General features: G+C 33.7%; 1 protein-coding gene across 6 annotated transcripts in view; it reads right to left on the bottom strand.

Annotated features, from left to right (window-relative positions):
* CDH8 (cadherin 8) overlaps positions 1-25,447 on the bottom strand; it is a 136,715-nt gene that overhangs the window by 10,525 nt on the left and 100,743 nt on the right. For 2 of the 6 annotated variants that reach the window (XR_014947791.1, XM_032447064.2), the window contains exons 9-11: positions 22,995-23,116; positions 16,678-16,795; positions 8,500-8,624 (exon numbers count right to left, since the gene is read on the bottom strand). Coding sequence is in view for 4 of the 6 variants with exons in the window: in XM_032447064.2 (XP_032302955.1) it covers positions 8,530-8,624; positions 16,678-16,795; positions 22,995-23,116 (335 nt within the window). In the remaining 2 variants the exon portion in view is untranslated. Of the gene's footprint in view, positions 1-8,499; positions 8,625-13,562; positions 13,609-16,677; positions 16,796-22,994; positions 23,117-25,447 lie in introns of those variants that run through there. The other 4 variants (XM_032447060.2, XM_032447067.2, XM_032447065.2 and 1 more) reach the window with 3 other exon arrangements.

The following is a 25,447-nucleotide window of genomic DNA, read 5'->3' as shown; positions in this document are numbered from 1 at the left end:
GCATCAGGAACCTGTGATGCCTTCCAAAAACTAGATTTATGACTGCTATCATGTTTGATTGCAGATTTCATTTTCAAAAGTAAAAAGCTCTAGTGCTAATCAAACTCTCTTGGCTGCACCAGACTGATATGTAATGATAATTCATAAACATGCCTATGACACTATCAAACATCTTAATGAACTTCTATTTTTCTAGATACCTAGGCTTTCTATACGCACTAATAAGAGCACAAGAAAAGAAAGTATTCCATGGGAAAAATATATTGATGAGGTAAAGAATAAATATATATGTATATATATATTATTTTGTATTTGGATCTTTTCTTTACCAATTGAGTGAAGTAATGATAGCTGAATCTACTAGCAAATAAAGCAACTGAGCACATCTCCTTTGCAGAAATAAAAAGTGCTGCTGAGATTTTAGAATCATGAGCAAAATAATATTTAATCATGTAAAAGTATACATCGTTATATTAAGATTTCTTGAAAGGGGAATAATCATGTTTAAAGTAATGTCATGCAGAACGTGTAGTAAATAAATTCTAGACAGAATTAAAACACAAACACAAAACCAGACATATAATAGCAAAGGAATGGCATAAGCATTTTCCCCTACCTTCTTCCTTTGAAAAATGTGAACTTTAGATAATGGTCTGTATAATTTCTAGTTCTATTCCTTTGGAAAAGTCTGAACTTTAGATAATTGTCTCTTAAGTATTCTAAAACTTTCCTTTGACCTTTAGTACATCAGAGCTATAATCAAACATTTCTATATGGTCACTTGCAGTCTAACAGCAACTACTGTATTTTTTGTACTTTGTTTTTTTTAACCCACTGAAGGAAGGAAAATCCCAGTTGCTGATATAATCATGTTGAGGCATGCATGGTGTGAAATAATATTAGTTTTATTATTAACAGTGAAGAGAAATCATTAGGATAAAATACCTTTTTTCCCTCTCTCTCTTATAATTTACAGGTAATAATGGTAACTCAGAAAAGGAAACCTTGGGCTCTGGGTCTGTTCAAGCTATACAGTTACCAGAGTTCTCACTGAACTTTACTCAACAGCCCTGATTTCAATCTCATCCACTTGGATTTTATGCCTATTTATCCGTTCCAAATTTCATTTTGCCAGTTATGATTGACACTTCCATCATCTGAAGAAAATTCAGGCCAGTGAAGATGCAAGATATGATAAAACAGCACTGGCTTTTGCCTCTCATTTTTTCTGTTCTATACTCAACAAGTAAGACACAAACTTGTTTACTAATAATCACATTGCTTTGACATGCTTTACTTTATTCGGATCACATCACTACATGGCATGTGCATTGAATGTTACATCTGTAAAGTATAAGAATTAATGCAGGTTGCCAAGCTCCTGTTTAGAAAGAGAGATGAAATGGCTGTCATATGTGCTTAGCATTAAAAATACATTATTAAAACAGCAATTTGCATAGACTGATGGATCATTTTTGAAATCTACATATTCCAGTTAATTCTATTATCTCGTTATTTTAGCTAAAAAGTTTCAGAAAGTAATACTGTTTACTGGGATGCTTTGATAGAATAATGGCAATATTTTCCATTTAAACCAAGAAATTTCCTTTATTATTTTACCAGACTCCACTAGGATACTTAGAAGATAAATAGAGCCAAAACATTCCTAGGATTTCCTATCTGTATTTCTCTTCAGAGATAATAGATTCTTATTCTTTCTATAACTGCATACTTACAAGTGCAATCTAGGAGGTGAAAGAAACTAATGAAAGACAGATATTTAAGTGCCTAAGGTCACCAAGATTTACATTTTCACACATTACGTTGACTTGGAGATCCATTATGTGCAATGATAATTCTCAAGGAGATTCAGTGAAATTTACACTACTTTTTGTAGCTGACGGAAGAGTTCCAAAAATCCTATGCTCCTCATCTTCCTCAGTTCTCACTTCAGTTATTCAATTCCTGCATCTGACAAAGTTCAGAGTTTTCCAGAAAATTAATGCAATCATAGATATTAAAAGTGAATTCCTTTCTAGAATTCAAACTATGAATACAACGTTAAAAAGAAAACAATGTAAGTAGGAATATCTCTGGTTTTAAAATGTAACATGTTTTTGGCATTTAAGTGAATTAATTTCCCAATAAATAAATTAACATGCACTTTCCTTGTGCCATAATGATTGTCTTTTCTATCCCTATGCTGTGGAACATGCATATGCATACCACAAGAGTTTAAACCAATTCACTGGTTGAGCATTTAACACTCCTCTAAAACTGAATCCAGAATCACATCTATCAACCTAGAGCTTTGTCACTAGATATAGACATATCTATATTCAGGCCATACTAATGTATTTCCATTATGACGTGGGGTTTTTTGTGTGTTTTATTATTACTGTTTTTATTATTAATTTTTTAAAGTAATGTTTCCTTTTAAAAAGCAACCATAGGTTTGTTGGGAAAAAAAGAAAAACTCAAAAAACCCCCATCAAACAAACATAACCAGCATTTACAGGAATGCTGCCTACTGGTACCGGTGTAATAAAGGTCTTGTCAGCATCTCCATTACAAAATGCCAACATTCTCATGTTTATAACTCTGACATAACAGATTGCTATGAGAAGAAATCTAGAATGTGTGCTCTCTGCCAAAGAACACTGAAAGTTAAATACAACTTATATAGGCTGAAGTACTTCAAATCAAAGGCCCTACAGTTTCTGTATACACAGAACTCCTTTTAACTTAGCTGAGAAAAATTTCTGTGAGAGGACTGAAAGAAGTGCTATAATATGTTTTTGTAAATGTCATCAAGAGTTACATTAACTTTCTGTAATTTGAAAGACTTAAATGCTACAGTAGAAGATTGCCCCTGGGCACACAGGCAGACTGATAATGACTTTTTGAAGACAGTCTTGTATGCAGATTACATATAACAATAACAATTTTTTATCATCAGAACATTAATAGCAGTAATTTCTACTCCTGTCTTACACCTAAAGCATCCACAATATCTTATTATGCGCACACCTCTCAATGAGGACAAGTCTCCTATGGTGAAGATTAATGTTCAGTTGAAATGCTGGACATGGTAAAATACATCTAGATAACGAATTTCAGTTAAGTGGAAAAAAAAATATTCCTGCATGTAGAGTGGAATATATGGTATTAAGTTTCCAAACAAAGCATTCCAGTAGCTCTCAGGAACACATCTGTACCTTGCAAGCATTATGTACAGAAAAGTTGACATAGCCAGAAAGTCTAAGCTAGTATACAGTCTAAGTCTAAGCTAGGTCCACAGGAACATATGGGCACAACTTAAAATTTCAGGACCTATACCTACTGTAAGACCCTAAATATACATACATGCTGTAAACACTGTGACACCATAGCTAGGAAAGAAGAAGGAGCCAGAGGAAAAATGCCAGTATTCAAATTCTACATCACAGCCATAGAGTTACTACAAACTCAGTGCTTATATTGGTAAATATTATAGATCTGCACACTAATTTATATCATTAGTCCATAAGATCTAGAATTTCCATAGAAACAGAGTGTTCAAGCAGGGCATCTACAGCAGGAGCATGTCCACATGCCTTTCAGTATCTCCAATGATGGAGATTCTGCAAATAGTAAAGACTGTCAGTCACAGCTGAAATATGCATGCAACAAAACAGAAAGAAAACGTGTTAAATCATTTTCTTCATATGAATCTGAGGATTTATAAGGGAAAACTGTGTAATATATCTCCATGCAAAGAGAGAAACTTGTATATCACAGCAAAATTGTTTCCTGTTGTCTTCTAATTCATGATGAAGAATCTGTCAGAGCACAAATGAAGAGCTGCAGTAAAAATATGAAGCAGGGTCATGTAACAGCATCACAAGAAACTGGGCAATTCTACTGCAAAAAAGAATACATCTTAATATACCAAAACCACTTATGATCACGAAAGAAGATTGCTGCAGAGCAAACAGAGAGCAGAAAAAACAACAGATACTTTGAGAAAGATACATTTCCTTACTGTGAAAAAAAAATAAAGAAGAAAAAAGATCAAGAAAAATGAAATAAAATCTAGAAGAAGCCAAGTTCTTTATACAAAGTTTTGAAGCAAGTGGTTCTGGTAGACAGATTGTCCTTGAACTCTACAAAGTTTTTAGCAAATACATCTGTGTGTTAGACGAGCACAAAACAAAGAAAATATGTTATAAGACATTATTTTTCCACTTAAAAATAGAAAATGGTTGCACAAAGACAGAAACTGTGGGATAGATAAAGACAATGTTAAAGGTGACATATGGCATAGAACTGAGTTTAATCTACCTTCCTCTGAATTTAGTATCCCAGGTTTTCAGTCTGGACTCCACCATTTCCCTGCTTGAGCTATTAGATCACTTCTACATGTTCTCAAACTGGGAGATTCAGAAGGAAAAAAAAAAAAAAAAAAAAAGGAAAAAAAGGAAAAAAAAATGAAACTCTCATTCCTTAGTGATCTGTAGGGAGCAGCTAATAGGCGCTATTTATGTCGTATGTGAGCATCAGAAAAGCATTTTAAAAGAACACCTGTATTGTAATCACGGCAGAGTGACAAACACAGAGATGATATAACTAGGAGAACAGCCTACAGAGTACAAACACAGTACATGCATCAATGTTCTGTGATTATTATTAATGTTCATGACTGCAATGCATAACACCATTCATAACTACACATAATGCTTTATTTCTCATTATAGAATCAAATGTATGAAAAAGTTACAAGTTGTAACAGTTATCCCACAACACAACCCTCAACGTACAGCAAAAGTGAAGTTTATTTACCTGAGCCCACAATCAAAGGTTAGATGAAGCTAAGTGATCTGACTTCCCTATCTTAATATGGGCAGACAGCTATCACTGCCCAGCTGATTCATGTTAGTCTGGCTACATATCCATTTATGCTACCTTCTAAGGTTCCCATTAGCTCTTCCACTCCAACTCAAGCAAGCAGAAGTCTGGAGCTTCTCTTGAAGTTCTCCTATTTATCTCTCCCTAATAAGCTGCCTTATTACCTCACTTCAAACAAGGGCCCATCTTCAATCCCTGTAATCGGCGCTGATTATCAAGTATGCACACCGTATCACTTTAGCTACTCTCTCTCCCTAAACTGGAGAACTTTTTTTCTTTTTTCCATTTACTTTCTGTATTTGGTACAGACTGTAAGATCTTGGCAATCAGGAACATCAAATCCCCTGCCCCCTTTCTACTAGAATACACCTTAATTAGATAGAATTAAATGAAGACCAACAATGTGACTCATTTTAGAACAAGACCATTTCCAGAAATTTAAAAATCGTAAGTTGATGGAAAAATATTGTAAGTGGTACAAAAAGAAAAAAGAGAAACAAACAGAAGAACCTAAAGAACCAAAGGGCGCTTTGTCTCCCTTATTCCTTAAAGCTTGGCTTGTGAAACACTGTCCAAAATGATTAAAAATTGATATGTCACTGCTATATTTTCTCTTGCTGGAGAAATACAGCCCTTTGCTAAAGAGTCATCTTTAAGGGTGAGAGGGTGAAATGAAAGGGTATGGAATAAATGTGACATAAATACCAGACAACCTCAAGAGAATGCACAGACACAGAGTTCAAATAATGATAAACAAAATAGTCACCTCCTATGAAGAATGACTATAATTCCAATAATTCCTTCCTTCCCATATACTATTTGCCTAATCGGTTCAATATGGGATGCAAACTGGAACATAGTCTTATTTCTTTTAATTCACATGAAACTGTTTTGCAGTAGTTTATCCAGACAATCCTTTAGGCTAAGTGTGAAAAATGAGTAACTTTTATCTTAATGGAAGAACCATGTGCAAATATTCTGCATGCTTTGTATTTTCTGTGTGCTGGGATTATTAAAAATCAGTTTTATAAAATGAGAATTTCACTAATTAGTGGAAATCTATAATAGTTAATAGGTGATGTTTTTTTTTCTCCTGTTGTTTTAATTTTTAGCCATTTTACATTCTTGCTGTAATGGAAGAGTGGGTGCTTTTTTAATCTTTACTATAGCTGAAACTTTCTAATTAATCAACAGGATAAACATTCAATTAAAGTAAATAATAAATTAATTGCATTTTCTCCCAAACAGCATGTATTAGAGCACGACAGAACAAAGTAGACCATAATGAGCAACCAATAAAATTATGAGGTGCAAAATCAGGAAGAATACGGTTTTATACTAATACTACCCATAAGCTACTTAGGCAGAAACTGCATGTATTCAAAACAAAACAAAACAGAACATATCAGTGAACTGAAAGCTAAGGAGGACTGTTAAGACAACAAGGTCATATTGTTAAGATGGTGAACATATTAAGATATTAAGATGGTGAAAGGGTAGGTTGATGTCCTACCAGAAACTTCAGCTCTAGGACATCATTTCTCCTACACAGCAAATTAAACCTATTTGAACTGCAGAAGGTGTTTCCTGAAAAAATGTGGAAGAATGAGATCTATCTACAAAGCAGAAGTACTGCTTTGGCAGAAGACAGTTGATTAAAATTGTATAAACTTCTCTCCAAATATTCTATACACAACTAATAATAAAACAAAAATAAAACACAACCAAGAAAAAACAGAAGGAATGGTGGAGGGGATTGCTTCTGCATAGTCTGAGTGCTAAATAACACAATTCATTTTGGAGATTTTAAATACTTTCTTCAACAGATCATGTGATTTATTTTGGTGAGAAAGATATTTCTGTTCTATAAGAACCTTATATTCTCAATGCAAACTGTCAGGTAGCAGAAGAAATACTTATATCACTCAGAGAAGCAGTAACCCTACCCAACTTGGCAAATGACGGCACTGAACAATTATGCAGACTTCTCACTCTCACTTGATTAAGACCTATGCATTCATGAAAATTGATCTGCCTGCCCATATAGGACAACAATTTGGTTAATTCTCCTAACATTAAAGCAACATGTATGTTAGAACATTTTTGAATGTGATGAGATAATACTAAGCTTACAAATCTGCATATATAATCATAGAACACTTCTGAAATGCAAAGAGCTATGTATCTGCTGTAGAGATTGGAAACAATCTGTCCAAACAGATATTACCACATTACAAAGACGGAACTTGTTTTCCAGCTTCTACATACACAGATTTTGTTCTGTTTTGTTTGCTTGTTAATAAATGAATAAATAAATTTAATATTTGTAATAAAGCAATGAATTGAGAAGCAAGAAGGAAGAGAAAGAAAATTCCATTTTGATATGCAAAATTATTTCATAAAATAGATGTGTTTGGTGCCATATTTAACTAGAGATTGGTGATATTCAAAGTTGATGTAGATAAAGGGTAAATACAGCTATGAAATACCTTTAAAGTCCTAGACTGCAACTGGACATGGTTGTTTTTTGGTTTCAAGGAGTTACGTTTTACAGGAGTCTTTGCAAATTCTAGAGAGATGGTACTGTGAATCTTGCTATTGCCTTGATGACTCTTAGAAGTTTTGTAGTCAGTAAGGACAAGGCCTTTCTTTCTGCTAAGTATTGCAGTCTAGAGACACTCTATCATCACTATTATTTCCTCCATTATCTTGCTGAAATTGTCATCCTGAAGATTTGATTTGTTCTTATCTCTATTATTTCTTTCATCCATGTTCTACATAATCATTACTAAAATAGTTTTATTTTTGTGCTTTTGCTTTCATAATCTTTTATCACTTACTTGCTTTTTTTTTTTTTTTTCTTTTTCAAGTAATGTCAGCATTGCTTACTCATCTTTACTTTTGTTGTGAAATTAAAAAAATAAATAAACTCAAAAAAGATAAATATGTGACACCTGGGCATGATGAAACTCCTACATCAGGAAAATTCACAGCTGCCCAATCCATCTCCTCACCATGAGTAAGCCCTGTCGTACATATCGTGCACAACACTGACCTTGGATCTTTATCATTCAGATTACATCTGGTTCCTAATTAGTTTGATTTAAAAAATGAAACATAATTGATGCCTTTGCAGCATTATGCTGGTAGCAGCACAAATAATAAAATACAAATAAGAGAAGTCTCATCAGTGGTGTATATGTAACGGTAAGCGGCATCTATACACTATTGTCTTGTGTTCCATCACTCACATTTTCTGTTGCTTGAGCTGGGTCATGTTTACACAAATGTACCAAAAAAAATCTACCTAATTGTGATTGATTCATAGGATCAAAAATGCTTTTTCGGCAAGGATATGATGCTGTGGAAACAAGTCTTATTTTTCACCTCTTCTCTAGTTCTAGAAAAGTTTACATTTGTGAGGGTTGGAAAGAAGCTGTCATCACAGAGATAAACTAAAACAGCGCTGAAAAGTTAAACAGCATTAGGAACAGAACTGCTCCAAGAGAAAAGCATTGCCAGCAACAATACTGTGAAAGTACAGATGTACTGGGGAACACAGAAGAGCTGAGGAAGAGCCTAAAGATGCCTAAAAGTGGACAATTGGCTTACCAGATGGCCCCCTCCTTGCTGGTTCATTCATCAGGTTGGCCTTTCCAGTCGAATGAAGACTTGGTGGATCACTTCTGGCTTAGGGCGGAGGAGAGAGGGAATCTGTCTGTCTGGAGCCCTGCATCCTGAATACAGGAGAGGAGTGAATAAGGTTTCAGATGGACAGAATAGGCAGAATGGTCAAAGCGTGGAGGAAGCTGGTAGCTGAGTTAGCCTTTGAGGAGCTGACTCTATTTTTCTAACATGCACATTCAGCTAGAGTAGCTATGTGCACCAAGAAGAGTTCATCTCTTTTTTAGCATATCAAAGTGGTGAAAAGCACGTAACCATTGTAAGAAGGTGTAAATCACCTGGATAAGGCTAAAAAGTATGTTTGCAGAGGAACTGCACTTAGTCTTCACCTGCTCTATGCTTCTAATTAGATGGGAGTCCAGAAAGAGCAGTGATCTGCATGCAAGAAGAAAGATGGGAAAGACAGCAGAAGCAGGTGTCAGTGAAGGAAGTGGCACAAAAAGAACTGGAGTAGAAAAATGCTGGTTTCTCATCCACATTAATGGAATCTCCACTTCAGAAAATAACATCACATCCTTCTATGCCAGCAAAGTTGTTTCAAATAGCACTCAATAGATATTCAACATCAAGGGAAAACAGAAAATCAGAGAACAACAGAACACAGTCAATAGTGATGATAGTAAAGATAGAAAGGGAAAAGGAAGCAGAAAGCTATTAGCTATGAAAGATATATACTGAGAATATTTTCACTGGTATTCTTAGAGTAGATGGGACTAATAGTGCCCCACCATGGAAAACATCACCTTGCTAGGACTGCAGAATGGTATAGTTGAAAGGCGTTGAATACATTACTTCAACAGGAATATGAAATCATACAATGGTAATGGAAATGCATTCACTGTCTGGGAAGACAGATCTTCGGAGTGCTGCTGGAATGCACTGGGGTCCCGTAGTAATATTATAATTAACTCAAAATTCTGCCAGTCTTCTAGCATTTTAGAAAACTTTAAAGACTTCTAGAACTGAAATTCACCTGGTATCACTTATCACTTTATCATTAGCATAAAGGGTTCAATCTTTTTCAGTCATTAGACTCAGTCTACTTCTTTACGAGTTGACATTACAACTTAGAATTCAATCAGATTCATAAATAAGAAAATTAATTACTTTTCCTACAAAGAATGCTTTAATATATTTTCTGATCCAAAGCAGTTTCAATCTGGCCAATTGTCTAAGAATGAAGGAATCTAAAGTTTAGAAATATGGAACTGCATTTCCTCTGTTGCAAAACAAATTACTTCAGGGACCCAAATCTTACCATCTAAGGTAGAACCACCTGCTCTAGAACTATTTGCACTGGCTGAATATCACTTCATGAACACTAATGGATAGGAAGCTAGACTCTGTCCATTCCTGTCAAGCCAGGATCTCTCTGTGCCTGCTCCAGCTGTGAAGAAGGCAAAGTAGCACAGTGTTTTCTTAGTATTTCACAGCTGGATTGCAATTATTACTTGCTTTCCAGCATACAGACCAAGAAAGACATTTTTCTTTGAATGGTGCTTGAATCCAGGAGTGTAATCTAACCAGTAGGTCATCCATAGAATGTGGTAGTTGGGGCCAATAAGTCACATTTTTATTTTTTAATCATAAAGTTAATTACGTATCCAAAATGTATATAAGAGCTTTAGGACATGCAATTTCACATCAGAGTATTCTGAGTTGACAGAATTAAAATGTTTCACGGAGCTTCACCATCTATTATATTGTTTGTTTTGGTAAAACTGAGACCTTCATACTCAGCAAAACATCAACATCATCCTTATACTTTCATCTTCTAAATCCTGTAATATACCATCTATAATAAAACAAAGTACTTATAAAATCTTTCAATCAAGTTAAAATGAAGTATTCTAATAATCTGATATTAATCAATGCATTATTAACTATATAATTCCTAAACATAGAAATAATCTCTTATCCTCAGTTTTTACAGATGTTAAAGTTTGCTATTTACACTGCTCTCGTTTTAATAGCATGCTGAGGAAAAGATTGATAGTATGATATTTATAATACCATTTTTCACACTGTGAGCAATTCCTGGAAGAAACAACCTGTGTCTGTGGATGGCAGACCCTGGCACAGAAATACCAGATTATAGAGCAGGTTGTACTTGTGGTTTGCTAATACATAGGCATAATTTATTTTTAACTCTACTACTTTTCCAGTGAATGTACATGGCTACGCAAGTGTTCCTTGTGATTTCCATTGACAAAACTACGTCTGTCAAGTGAGAGGTTAATCAATACTGTATCTCAAATTATGCAACACATATATATATATATACATACATACATATATATATATATAGCTGCAGTCTTGTAAATGCTCTTCCATGCCATTAATATTGATAGAAAAATACATATAGGATCTAAGAAACATCAGTAATTATTAATTTTACTTTTCAATAAAACAACTATCAAGAACATAATTTGGTACATTTTAGAGTCATACTTTGAAAGTCCAGATATTTATGTATAAATAATGATTATGATAATTATTCACATCAGAAATGTGCTTTCCCTGGAGTACTGCCATCATGAAACATCCTCTGGCATGGATGGCAGCTGGGCCACAAAGTTTCCTGAAGCTCATGAAAAACTGCATGATACTGTAAAAAAACAAAGAGGATTTACAGCTAATATCCAAGGGACCATATGGGTGCTGTTATTCTAGATGCTCGCTGTACATCCATCAAGAAATGATGGGTTTAATGATGTCCTTGCTAAAGCAATTTGTACCAGAGGTCAGTGGGTTAACTTTGAAATTGGGCAAAGTGGAAGGAGGGCAATGAAATAGTGGTGCCACCTCTTAGCTCTGAGGTACATATTTGGAAAGAAAAGTCAATCAAAACCACAGAAGGCACTTTAGCTCAAGCTGAGACAACAGCAGAGAGACTTACGAAGAAATGCCAAAGGCTGGGAAAGAAACCCGTTTTAATATGAGTTACTCTCGTGGGAACAAAAGATCTGCCCTCTAGGTATGCATTTGACAGATGTTGCTAAAAATATTTTCAGGAAAAGATGTGGAAAAATTCTAGGTTTTATTATATTAGAAACACAGTGATATAGAAGTAGCTTCAAAAATTAAGCAAGTTTTATTTAATTATTATTATTTAGAATATCAAAAAAGAATGGTTGCATGTATTATGTTCTCTGGCTATTTCTAAGTAGTTTAGAAACATTTTTTTTATCAGTAGTGAAGAGGTGATGAGAAATAGCAAGTTTTGAATAAGATGTGCAATATTATGGAAACACATGCGAGTCAGTTAGTGGCTGAAATTATTATAATACTGGGCTGTTTCCTTTTATGTGAATGACATTTTGCCTACTACTATCAGGACGCCACAGATCAAATGACAGATCAGACTTGCTGGATGGTAAGCACAAAAGAAATGGACATTTAAACATGAATATTCTTGGAGTTATTATCCTATAGACTAAGCATGGCTGAGAATAAAGTTCAATACAGAGAATCAACAGAACAATTCATCATTGAAGTATATATAATGCTTCAATAATAATAATAATAATAATAATAATAAGCCAAACTAACAACCTCTTGTTTGTACTCCCCAAAATCAAATCAGCCAAAATTCAGATCTCAAATCTGCAGACAGACATTGAATATACTGGTTAGAGGACAGGCTGATTACTTACAAGGCTACTGAAGTTTTGCAGGAATACAAACGTGTCATTAAGATGATTCTTTAACTATAAGGGTAAGGTCTGCTCATGTTCCAAAAAACCCAGTGATTTCTGCTGCCATATGAGTTTTAGGTACATAATACCACATTTATACAGTAGTGATGCACCATTACTTCTGTCAGAAGAGCTGTGCATCAAAGGCACTGTAGAACATTTGATTCAGAGTTTATTCCATTAGGAAACAAAATTTGGCATGAGAAAAATGGAAATGCAATGGAAACACCTTTTGGGAAAAAACTTGAAGTCACTTTATGGCAAAGATGTATTTGCTAGCTTTTGAAAATAAAAATTGCATTGGCAGCATATCAAAATGTTTACATCTGTGGAAAAGCTTTTAGCACAAAATCCTGTTTTCACTTGAACAAAATAAAGAAACCATAAGAACAGTAGGAAGTGAATGCTGACAATAGGTACTGCTGTGAGCATATTGTTTGGAATGCAGGAGACAACCCATCTACTGGCATTAGGTTTTAGGTTATGCTTCATGAAGACCACTCACCTAAAAAAAAACCAATGTCCACAAATACTAATTCCATTTCCAGAGGTCTCATTGCAATCTTCTGATGCCATGACCATGCAAAATACTTAACAGTCATCTAAATTCCCATCAGGTTTATTTTTTTTTTCTGTTGTTCATTGCACTCCTACAGCTTTTTAGAAGAGTTAATTACTTTCAGCTATGGATTCAATGAAACACTGCTACAGTATATCAATTATGTCTAAACATCAGATATTTTAACTTGAAGCTTGGGGTTCTTGCTGGTTTGAATTTTGTCAGAAGCACTACACAAAGCACTTCCTCTCATTTTTCCCACTTTTGCTTCTACACACAGGCCCAGCCCAAAAACAAGTGAAAAGTGAATGATCATTGAGCATACAGTCAAGGCTTTGATATGGCATAGACTCACAGGTTTAGTCACTTGCATCAGCACAGAAAGTATTACATGATTTCTCCTGTTCCATTAATTTCTTACATTTTTTACCACAATTTTATTATTTCTCTCCTGATGGGATTGAATTTTATGCATCTGACAAGCTAAATGAGCATCTTTCCTTTCGTACCAGTTTGAGTCAGTAAGTAGGATCAATTGATTCCATATTAGTAGCTGCCTATTTGGGCAGGGCACAAAACCTAAGAAAAACTATTCTGTAACATACATTCGAGCTGGAAAAAGAACAGGAAGAACAGATCAGGAACAATGAGAAATAAACACTGCTGAGAGATGATCTACAGACATTTGATGAGATGTATGATGACAGTTAAACTTACATTTTTACATTACTTACTTCGGAAAGGCACTACAGCCTCTATGGTTCTTTTAGGACATCCTGTCTATACAGAAGAGATTGTAAATATGCAAGTTTAACAGTGGAAACAAAGAAAGTATGCCAGTATATCAATTAAAGGAACAGATTCTACCACGATCATGGGGTAATTTCTATAAAACAGCTTCATTTAAGATGTGTTGTTTTTTTTCCCCACTACATTTTATTTTTGTTTCTGATCAAGATACACCATTTTGTCAGCCACATAAACATATTTGTTAATGACAAAGTAATTTATCAGAATATTTGTAGCATAATTGGGCAGCACAGTTAATTACTGAAGTATCTTGTGAATTTGCCTTGGGGCAATCTGGAAAGTTTTAACAACAGAATTATCCCACAGGCAACAAAGTAAAGGAATTAATCGTTGTGCTTATGGCCCAAATAGCAGAATAAAATTCCAAAATATATTTCTCTTAAATATTCTTTTGTATGAGGGATGGAAATAGAGCATTAGTCTTCTTCCCACAGAAGAAGCCAGATCGCATAGTTTGCATACTAATACCATCAGATAAATAATTTCATTATTTCATGAAGTACAGAAGTAATTGCCAAATGCCACAGAACAACAACAACAACAACAACAACAAAACAAAAACACAAAGTAAGAATCCAAAAGGTTAATACCATTTCAGAAAAGCTCTTCAGGGGTGTTTTTGTTTACCTCTGCTCTGGAGAGAATTTTGTAGGAAGGCAAAATATGAAAAACAATTTAAATACATTTAAAAAATCATTAATGCTGGCAAATAAAAGATTGAGTTTCTGTATTAGGTTTCCTGAGATAATGGAATTGATTTGTGAGATCCATAAGAAGATAGCATTTCTTCAGCAGCCATCACGGTAGTCTCTACTGCCTTGAAGGAATCCACTGGGAAGCCAAGAACACGGGAGGAAGGCAAAGTGTGATGTCATAACAAGATGTGAATAAATTTGCCCACCAGCATGAGGAAATGTTTTCCAGTTCCAAACCTAAGCAGTTTGTGCACTGATCTAATCCTCAGAAAGACAGTTCTCCAGAAATAGGAACAGGTTTTGTTCTAGGTATTTCCTTACATAGTAAACTGGCTTCTGGACAGCCCATATGTACATTAGTGTGAATACGGAGAATTTTGACTCGTCAGTTCAGTTTCTTTTTCTTTTTCTTTTCTTTCTTTCTTTTTTTTTTTTTTTTTTTCAAGGAACAATAGACTTTTTCAATACAAATAATTGCTCATGCTTAACTGGCAGATATATGCAATACAAAAACATGGCCAAGTTTAGTGGCATAACTAAATAATTTACTAGAGATTTATTATATTTAAATGACAAGAAACCTCAGTTCAACCAAATTATACTCTGATTTGGCTTTGACAGGAATACTTGATTCTTGTGGGAGATCATATTCTAGCATCAGCCATGGACTGCATCACTTGCTGAGCACTCTTAATAGAAAAGGATGGTATGTGTAGTGGAAATTTTATTCATGAAAACTGAAACATTAAATCAGAAAAGCCTCGACAATTGGAATTTTACATTCAGGAGATTTTAGCTGGTTGTTTCAAAATGATGTATATATTTAACTGATAAAAATGCATTAATACATATCAGTGCAAAACTGAGTAGTGGTGTTGCAATAAAGCTGGACATATTTTTGTAGAATGCTGTACAGAAAGGTTCCTCACTCCTACTCAGGTCAGGTGTGCTGTGACGAGAAGTAAGAGTGAGTCTTAAATGTGTAACAGATTGGAAGGACAAAACTAATTAGTCATGTGAGCTAAGTATTTAAACATGATGAGAAATGCTAAGACCTTTGTTGACTTTGTGCAAAGCAAGCCACCTAACATTCAGGATGCTTAATTCAATTTATGTCACACTACCGATGATTATGAAATGGATTTTGAAGAGATTTTTTTAATCGTCTTCTGTAAATGCAGAAAACATTGAGACTTATTTCCCACATGAAGTACAGATATAAGTAGAGATACAATTAGTGAATGCTGTAAGAGAAAACTTCTAATGAAAGGAAAAAAAAAATAAAAAATCATCTCTATATATTTAAACATTTTTAAGAATTTAGGTTTTTACAGTAGCATTTAAAAATGGTGCCATCATTCTTCTTCATTGGAATAGCTAGAATAATAAAACTGAAAGCAATAGTTTCTTTTTATCTGACATTTCATACATTTCTCTTATACCTGTGCACATATGCTGCATAAATACGTCTTATTATAACAAGGATTTCCTTCATTGTCATTGCAAATAAGAAAAATAAGAGATTGACCTTAACTAAAACTCCCAAATGGGTAACATTTATTTTAAAACAAAACAAAAATCCAAAATGGAAAACCTTTTTTGAATATCCACTTAAGTACAAGGACTTAAAGCACTGTTTGTAACGTTCTTGTGATAATTCCCAGCTTTTTCTCATATGACCTTTAAGTTTGTGTGTGTCAAAAAAAAAAAAAAAAAAAAAAAAAAAAGGATCAGTCTAAAGCTGCTGTTTAACAATATTAAATGGGTATTTTTTCCATTGTGCATGAAATTTCACTTCTGTAGTACTACAAAATGGTATCACGCCCTTTCAGAAGAGCTCTAAAGCACAGTGATAGAAAGTGCCCTTCTGGGCTTTGATGACTTAGCAAATTCCTCTTTCTAGTAAAAAGGCTCAACTGAAATAGTCTGGAAGCCTTAATGCAGACAAAGAACAGGCTTAAAAGGTGTTCCTTTTGTGGGATAAAAAAGACATTTCAATTTATTCTCTCATTTACATCCCTGTATGACCATTTGATGATATTTATCAACAGTTTCAGATTTTAGAGTTTATCTCTGGAATCTCAACTTACTAGAAATACAGACAATACATTAAAACCTTATTTAAAGCAATGAGCCATTTGCTGGATCTAAATTTGGTATTCATTAAGCTTTCTTTATGTCTACTAAAGATACCAGGAGTGGTGTAAAAGGTGTACATAGGGTACCATTACATGGATTTTCTACATTGATATTGCCCAAGGAACAAACTGGTAAAGAAACTGGAAGTCAGTAACACAATTCAAAACAGTTATTCAGGTATATATTAGATATATTTTATATTTACCTTCATTTTTCTTGATAGTAAAATTTGGATTGTTGACCATTTCAGGAAGAAGACTATACAAGAAATAATGCCCATTTTTAGGATCATCTTTGTCAACAGCACTGACAATCTGAATTACCTATAACAGAAAATAGTCTTATAAATTCACACTCAATAAACACATGGTATTGTAAAGAACACTGCATTGTATAGGACACATTCTTGCTTCTTTACATGCCAGACTAAAACTGCAAATTTATAAGCTTGCTAATACGTTAAAGGCATTAGATTAAACATTTGGAAAATGTAGACTAGATCTAGCCCATTATATTGCTTCCAGAAAGAGGAGGTAGAGAATAAGGAGAGATGGGAACTTTCAAGGGGGCGAAAAAACTGGTGAAGTTTAGGCAAGTAATAAATTATTATTCATTAAATAAAAAGAGAGTGTTTCAGAAACACCATATTTGGATTTTTGAAGAAAACTGGATTTTTTCCCTTAATTTTAATAAAACCCGAAGTACTCCTATACTAGGAATGCAGGTGGGTTTCTTTTTTATTATTACTATTATTGAAATATCATCATCAGGAAATGATTTCCAGCATAATGTGGGACACTAAAGTTAGAAAAAGAACAAGTCTGGATAGGCTGAATACCTTTGAATAACTCTGTGTGAAGCACCTTGTATGATTTATATGATCAACGACAGCACCTGCAGCGTGTGTACCTCAACTATGTACACGATCGCTGACATTGTTTACTTCCAGCACTACTCAGAATGATACTGCAGTTGATCATCTTCAAATCATACAAAGCTGTATGGAAAAAGAAAAGATAAAAAAACATTTTAATATAATCAGTAAAGTTTCTTGATGTATATGTATATATATTAATATACAGTGTAATTGCTTTTCATTCCATGCAGTTTTCTACTGGAGTAGAAACAAAGAAATGAATCTATACCCAGTGTTCAGACATGAATTTCAGTGGTGGTTAGTTCATGCTAGATGGGGTTTATTAGACATTTAATGAGAATTATTGAACTTTGCCATGTTTGTTGAGTTTAACACTATTTTTATCTTGAGTATTTATTTCTGTAACAACTGAAACCATTTACCAATAATTTCTTGGACAATTAATTTCAAATTATGAAACAGTACAGATTTCACTTTTAACGATTAGAACAAAACAAGGTAAACAAGTTAACATACTTTAGATCTTCAAAGCTTCACTAAAAATTCTAATAATTTATATTTTATACTGGCTTTACTGCAAGAGGAATTATGACTATCCACATGTATGTTACATATTAGATAGCACTCAGTATTACACACACTTTGTCTTCTGTATTCAAGTTTCAAAGAATTAACAAAATCTTACTAGACAACCACAAGGAGCAGCATCAAAACATAAATATTTAATATTATGTATGTAGAAATGTTTGAGCAGATTCTGATATAGGGAGCAGTGAATTCCTTCCTTTCCAAGTCACACATTCTGGAAAGGGAAGACTTATGATCAAAGAAGTACAGTTGATGGTTTTATATTTATATTTAGGGTTCAAATACCATTTTTTGTTTTGTTTTGTTTTGTTAACTCTATCTGCCAAGACTGAACCTTTGGTTGCCATGATTGCAAATGCATGTATTAGAAGACACTAGGAAGAAATAAAAGACCAAGCTTTTGGTTAACGAAGCAGATCTACAATTTAAAAGCTGCATAATGAATCCTAAAGAGCTAGGATTTCACCTAGAGTGTGATTAAATGTAAATGGCTGAAAAACTATATGCAGACATGTCCATTCCTGTTACAGGTGTGGAACATTTTCAACTTGCTCCTTGCAGATACATATGTCTCTGAAATAGCTACATGTGTCTGTCTCCACATCAAGACTAGGTACCACAAATTCTGCATCTTAGGTAAGTTGAATTTGGAATGAAATTTCAAACAAAGAGTTTTTACGCATTTGTGTGTTAGAACTGTTCACATTTTCAAACGATGTTAGGATGTGGCTGCATCAAGGAAAAAGGAAAATGGCATTGTGAAGTGCACCGTTTTCCAATGGTTTTGCAACTTAAACTCCACTGGGTACATGCTTGTTGATTCTGTCTTGCATTATTCTAGACTTGAAAATTTGAAGAAATAGAATCTGATTAAATACATATATATGTATGTATGTCTCTCTCTCTCTCTCTATATATATATATTGATACAGGAAAAACAGATCTCTCAATCTTTCCAATCAATCCCCTCATTTATTCTCTGAAAATGCACATAACATCATATGCAAAAGACAAGCTTAGTGAAATACTACAGTTGTTGGGTTACATGCACACATGAAGGAATTAAGAGTTAGTGTTCCCATAGCAACCTTATAGCAACCTTCTTTGTGTGTTTGCATTAACATGAGGGTTTAAAATAAAGAAGGAAAAAAAAAAAAAGGAAAAAGCATAACTCCATAAACATGAGTAAAGTCCAGTAACACTCATGACTACATTCCATTATGTTGATGAGCATGATTTACTGGTCAGTGCTGTGTAATCATTTAATGAAATATTATTTAAGTAATACTCCAACTCTGGACTTGTAGTTCATAACATGGTACAGGATTTTCCTGGTCTGTTCTGCCTTTTTATTACTAAGATGAGTTCTTTTTCACCATGTGATAGCATGTAGAACAAACGTGTATTCCAAATAATGAAAATGATCAATAATAATAACAAACACGAGAACAGACTTTTGTATTGCTTATCACTAAGCACCGAACTAGATGTTTGTATCTCTTTAGCTGTTCAATCTTGAAATATCTGAAATTATCCCATATAAAATTTCAACTTTGATGTTGTATTAAAAATTCATGTATATATTTGATTCTGTACATATACTTACTGGGAAAACAGCAAATGAGCATATTTTGCTCAACAAGCAACTCAGGATTGAAATTAATAGTTAAATGATCCCCAAGGACATCTCAGCAATATAGTCTGCAAAGCTATGTTGTACTTCTACAAAGACACAGTAAAATAATACGTATAAAAAGATTACCTGTATAATAATAATGAATGATGTGGAAGGATAAATAGAAAAACAAAGTTATCACCGGTGCTATGAACGTATCATAAGTATCCATGTGCGATTATAATAAATGGTTCTGCCTAAAAGTCCTTCCCTGTGATGCAATGCAACAGATTGACCTAGAATATTTCCTAATAATTAGTACACTATTAACAGCTTTTGCTAGAATTTTTCCTCCAACTCTGAAAACACTTCTGAAATGACAGTATTGTACATGATTGTTTTTTAATTCCTTTGCAGGTCCATAATACTATGAGCAGTAGACTCATCATAGAATTTTACTTTACCTTGCACCTAGAGCCAACCATATACAAGGATCTACAATGATCTATCTGAAGATGTCCAACATTAGAAAAAGCCAATCTAATAAAATAGATTAGAAGAAGTAAATGAAATTGACAGAGTCTGAGAGAGCATTGTATTCTGTTTTATACTGCTTTAGTTTACAAACAAGGTTACACTCTGGTACATCACTGCCTATGCAATTGAAATTCTTGTAACTTAGTTTTAAGGAAACAGCATTTTACTGTGGACCTGAGAACAGTGTGGGAGGAACCAGCAAAACCATGAATGTTCTGGCTTTAGTTAGTGACTTGTGTGAAAAAAGTCATAAAGGAGAAAATTTGAGCTGCTTTATTGCTAAATTAGAAGTACTGTAACATTATGTTCAAGTGCTTTTTCTCTAAAACCATCAGAAAACATGACAACTTTCCTTTGTGTGCAAAAACATGCAAGGAACACAGGAGAATGGAAAAACACACCTCCTCCCCCACTTCCACTTTGCCCCTTATCATCTCCTACTGGCTATACTACTGTTGCAGGTAGGGTAAAACAAAGTATACGCATCTGGTAATGTTATACATCAACAGTTTTTAATACAATCTGTCACATCAACAGCAGCTGCACTTGCCACTTGCAATTATATCAGAACCCAAAATAGAACACTTAAACTGAACTGGATGGTTTAGTCAACACATGTAGGGGTTGCAAGTAGGGTTTCATAGAAGATCTGGATATAATTTGTTTATGTTGATTCAAATACAATTTAAACGTATATTCAATTTTATAAATGTAAATATACTGAAATATCAAAACTTGATCGTGTCTTTTCTGTACATGTAATATTTCAGTTTAAACTCTGGAGAACTATCCAAATTAGGCTTTTGCTCCTGTGTGAAATGGTATTCCTTCACAGACTGTGTAGCTGAGACGTACTTTGTTTTTGGAATTCTACATTTTGACTGATTAATAAGATTTATTCCAGAATTTGAATATAGAATACTAAGCAGAAGAAAAACCAACACAGACACTAAACTCTTTTCAGGAGCAAATAAATTTTACATGATGAATTCAGAACTGAACCTTGATTACTCTGGACTGGTGCACACTTAGTATTACCAGAACTTTGTTTAAAGCATTAAATTGCAGATTTTGTGTCACCTCATCCATGCTGTCGGTCAAATAATGAAAATCCACACAAGAATTCATGTTCAACAGACATCTGCCATCAGAACAAGAGTGTAAGAAGTGATGGTAAGCTGAAGATAACATATTGCTTAACACAAGTTGTCCATAAGTGCTTAAACAAAAGCCAATTTAGCAGCTTACTCCCAATCATCTTTTGTTAGTCAAATAAAAAAGCTGGTTTTATTACAAAGTGAAAATGTTGGGAAGGTTTTTAAAGTCTTTTAAGTCATCTTAAAGCTAATAAATATATTCAGAATACACTATGCAGCTCATCTTTCTGAATGCAAGAAAGCTTAAAGATTAAAATAATAATGAACAATGTACTAATAGCAATTCAGGATAGAGTACAAAACATAACTACTCAGCCTCTGAAATCCACCTGAGCTAAACAGAAATCCACTCTGAGCTAGAGGAACTTCAGTACCAACAGTAACATAACTGTTTCCTGAGAAACGTCTGCCCATAAGGGCACAGTCCAATAATCTTTCAGAGATTAGAGAGAATTCTTATTTCTTAAGTGACACATGTTTGACACCTTTTTATTAAACAAAAAGGGCTGCTAGAAAGTTATATGAACAGTAACAAGCCAGCTTTGGTAGAGAGGTAGGTTGTCATATACTACTATAGAGTTGTCATTTAGTACTAGTAAAAAAATCATTTCTAACTCTATTGTCAGGTAACCTACTTTGGAAAATAGTGAATTCAATGCCTAACACCCACATAAGACACAGGAATAGTTGGATTAACAAGTCTAGTGTCATGCTGTCAGCTGCTGTTTATTTAAATAAAATGTCACAAGCCAGAAATAAATTAGAAAGTTTCAAAACAGTGAATTGCTGTAATATGCTGTGTTTCTCAAGATGGACAAAAGGTAAATTTCTATTATGCTGCTTTACTTTCTAAAAATCTAAACACTTTGATGGATCTTTAACTTGCAGTTTATTTGGCACATGATAACTTCTTCCTTAACTCTGTACATTTGTCTTCAAAATAATTGTCTTCTAAGAAATCCGCTTGTATTTCTTTGAAAAAGGCTACACAGGTTAAACCTCACTTTTGAAGTCTTCTATGTGCATTTCACCTCAAAGGGTGTTGTATACATTTCTCTGCTAGTACTCTAATTTCATCCAATTATGAAGGAAATAACCTGTTTAATCAGTTTTCTTTTTCTCCTCTGAGACATAAGGAAAATCTCTAACTCAAGTTCTCCAAAACTCTGTCCCTGTTCAGATACTTTAAACTCCGTTACAAATCACTTGACTTTCCATCAAGCTCTGTTTGGCTTTCTTGATTTCTCTTTTCTTCCCAGTTATCTTAGAAAAAAATGAGTAAGAATTAGATAGACAGAGATTATAACTTAGATATAGGCAGGGGGGAATGATTTGATTGTTTTAAGCTTTACTCCTAAATTATATATGGGACAAGCAGCAATCTAGTTCATTCCTTGAGATTGAGGCTGGATTACACTTTTAGCTATTAAAGTACATGAACTTACGAAGTGATGAGCTCCACCAAAGATACTGGAAACAGGGGAAGCTTACAGACACTCAGTATTTTTTCTGGATATTGTCTCAAGATACCAACCTTTACCTTAAAATCTATACTTGAAAAATATATATGTTTATATATAAAGAGATGTACCAAAGAATACAATTATAGATATATCTTAAAGGAATGTTAACAGTTAGCATGAACAAATAGGCACATATTTTTGGATTAAAGATAAAATGACAGGGAGAAACTGCACCCCCTTCTAACACTCTAAATTATACAACATAAAAAACACAGAGATATTTACTTGTCCAGGCTTCCCATTCTCACATAAAAAGGCTTCATGCTCTGATGCAAACTCAGGAGCGTTGTCATTTACATCAAGAACTTTGATAGTAACAGGCACCCGGGACACTTGACTGTGGTTCCCTAAGAAAAGAAATCATAGCATAAAAGGTAAGTATATTTCACTTGGGTTTTATATATAAATTCTTAACTAGAAACCATATTCTTCTTGTCCTTTCTTAATTGAGTTGTCTTATCTGTAATGGATCATAGCGTTGGAGCATGAGATAAAGAAGGATGGCCAGTATTTTGTGGCTGAAAAGAATAAATACATCCCTACTGCAAACAGCATTTGTTGGAGATTATCTCCATGAAGACCTTTCTTGGACTAAATTGGTAAGATTTTTCTTTGATGAAGTTTGTATCGCTTTATTGATAAAGTCCATTATACATGGAAAAGGGAAGGCCGTAAACAACATAGATTTATTTCTTTGTTTATCTTTTACAGAGCACAGAAGGCTTTACTCTATTAGTTGTTCTAACTGCACATCTATTATTTCTTTATTATAAATACTATTAATGTGCAAACATGCAGGAAGAAAGGAATTGCAGATTGACATAGGTAAAACTAGATTGCACTTTGGATAAGGAAATATTTTGATTCATCTACAGCTATCCAAGAAAATGACCTGGGAACTTTTTTCTTCACCAAAGTAAAGTCTCATAATTTGTAGTGTAAAGCTACTTTGCATAAAGAAGTTTATCATTGCAGAGTAGAATAATCTTATTAAGCTGTAAGGAAAGAAAAGCTAAAGCAACAGTTCACATTCTACTTTGAAGAAATTTCACAGTCACACTCTAGTGTCTTTCTTCCAGTTCAACATAATCATTTTAAGGGATTATTAATAAATATTTTAGATTTTATGAGTTTTTGTCAAAAAGCAAATACACGAACTCCTTTTAAACTGAGGTGATCCAAAGACTCAAAAAATGTTCAATAGGACATGCATACATTTACAAGCAATCCAATCCTACTTTCAAAATCCATCTCTTACTGAATATTGTTTTACAAACACAATATCTTGGTTGTATCATCAACAATTCTAATAATTGCATACTGCAAATTAAACTGTAGGTTAGACTTGTTATTTAACTATGTGCTTTTGCCTGAATTCTTACCTCAGGCAAGAAAGCTCCCACATTAAGTCAGTCTGTTTATGTATGTGCAGTTGTGACAACTTAGCAATCCATTTGGGTTCTAGTGCAGAAATGGCTTAAGAAAAGACAGCATTAATTTGAGGGGGCAAGACAAAAGTTGATATTAATTTACAATCAGTATAACTATAACAATAAGTGTTAAAAAACAGAAGTAGGTTAGGCTATGCCAGTGGGCTGGAGGCTGGTGATGTGACTTGTAGCAGCTCTACAATTTGTAGAGATGACTAAAGGAAAGACCACAGCATACATTGTGTATTTTCTGTGGTTTTGATTCAAGTTATTTTTACTGTAGCCTAACCATATCCTACCACTTGCATCCTTTTCTTCCATGTATGTTAAAAACAGACATCATTTTGAGGCTTCACCCATAAATCTAAATTTGTGTAAATTTCAGTCTCCCTATTAGCATTTATTTTAAATAATATAAAACTCTCTAGCTCTATATATTTTCTAGATAGATGGAAATACTCGAATTCTATCCATATTGGATAGGCAAGATTATAAGACATCAAACTTAAAGTGCTTTCCAGTCAAAGGACTCTAAAGTTTCAATTTAGAAAGAGATGTGTCACAGAAGAAAAAGAAATCCCTATCAAAACTCTTTAAGGGTAATATTTATGTCAGTTTCACATGATATGATTTTCCTTATTAACAGGTGAAGTGAGTGTTTATGCAACTGAATAAACATTAATATGCAAATCAAGAAACTTAAAATATAAAACACTTTAAAAAATCTTGATAAAAATACAGACAATGAATCTCCAGCTTATCAGAATTCTCAGCACTAGTGTCATATTTAGACACTAAAGATTTGCTTTTATCTAAATTAATGAAATGATGGCAGTTCAAATTTTAAAGACATTACAGAGAAATGTAATTAATTAGATAAGCTTCTAAAGAAATTATTCATGTCTCTTGTGACTGCCCCCAAAATGTTTGTCTTTCATCAGAAATACAAACATTAAATTTACAGATATTATAATTAGAAACTTGATGAGAATTCATTTAAAAAATTAATTTACTAAACACAAGTGAGACCCAGCTGGTTTGGAAATCTCTGAACAAGGGGATAACCATTACCTATTAGGGTTCTGGTGATTATTATGAAGTTTATTGTTAAGAAAAAGAGGGAAATTTTACCTACTGCCTGTACTGACCACAGCACTGAATACTTAGTATTATTTTGTCATTGCAATATTTTCAATAATTATTCACTTCATGCTAAATGAAAATTAATTAGTAATTAAATAAGAATCA

Source organism: Coturnix japonica, chromosome 6 (genome assembly GCF_054131305.1).
Source record: "Coturnix japonica strain WE chromosome 6, WE-NBRP24, whole genome shotgun sequence".
NCBI classification, from domain to species: Eukaryota; Metazoa; Chordata; class Aves; order Galliformes; family Phasianidae; genus Coturnix; species Coturnix japonica.
Note: the sequence above shows the minus strand (reverse complement) of the source record. Positions and strands in the feature narration are given on the sequence as shown.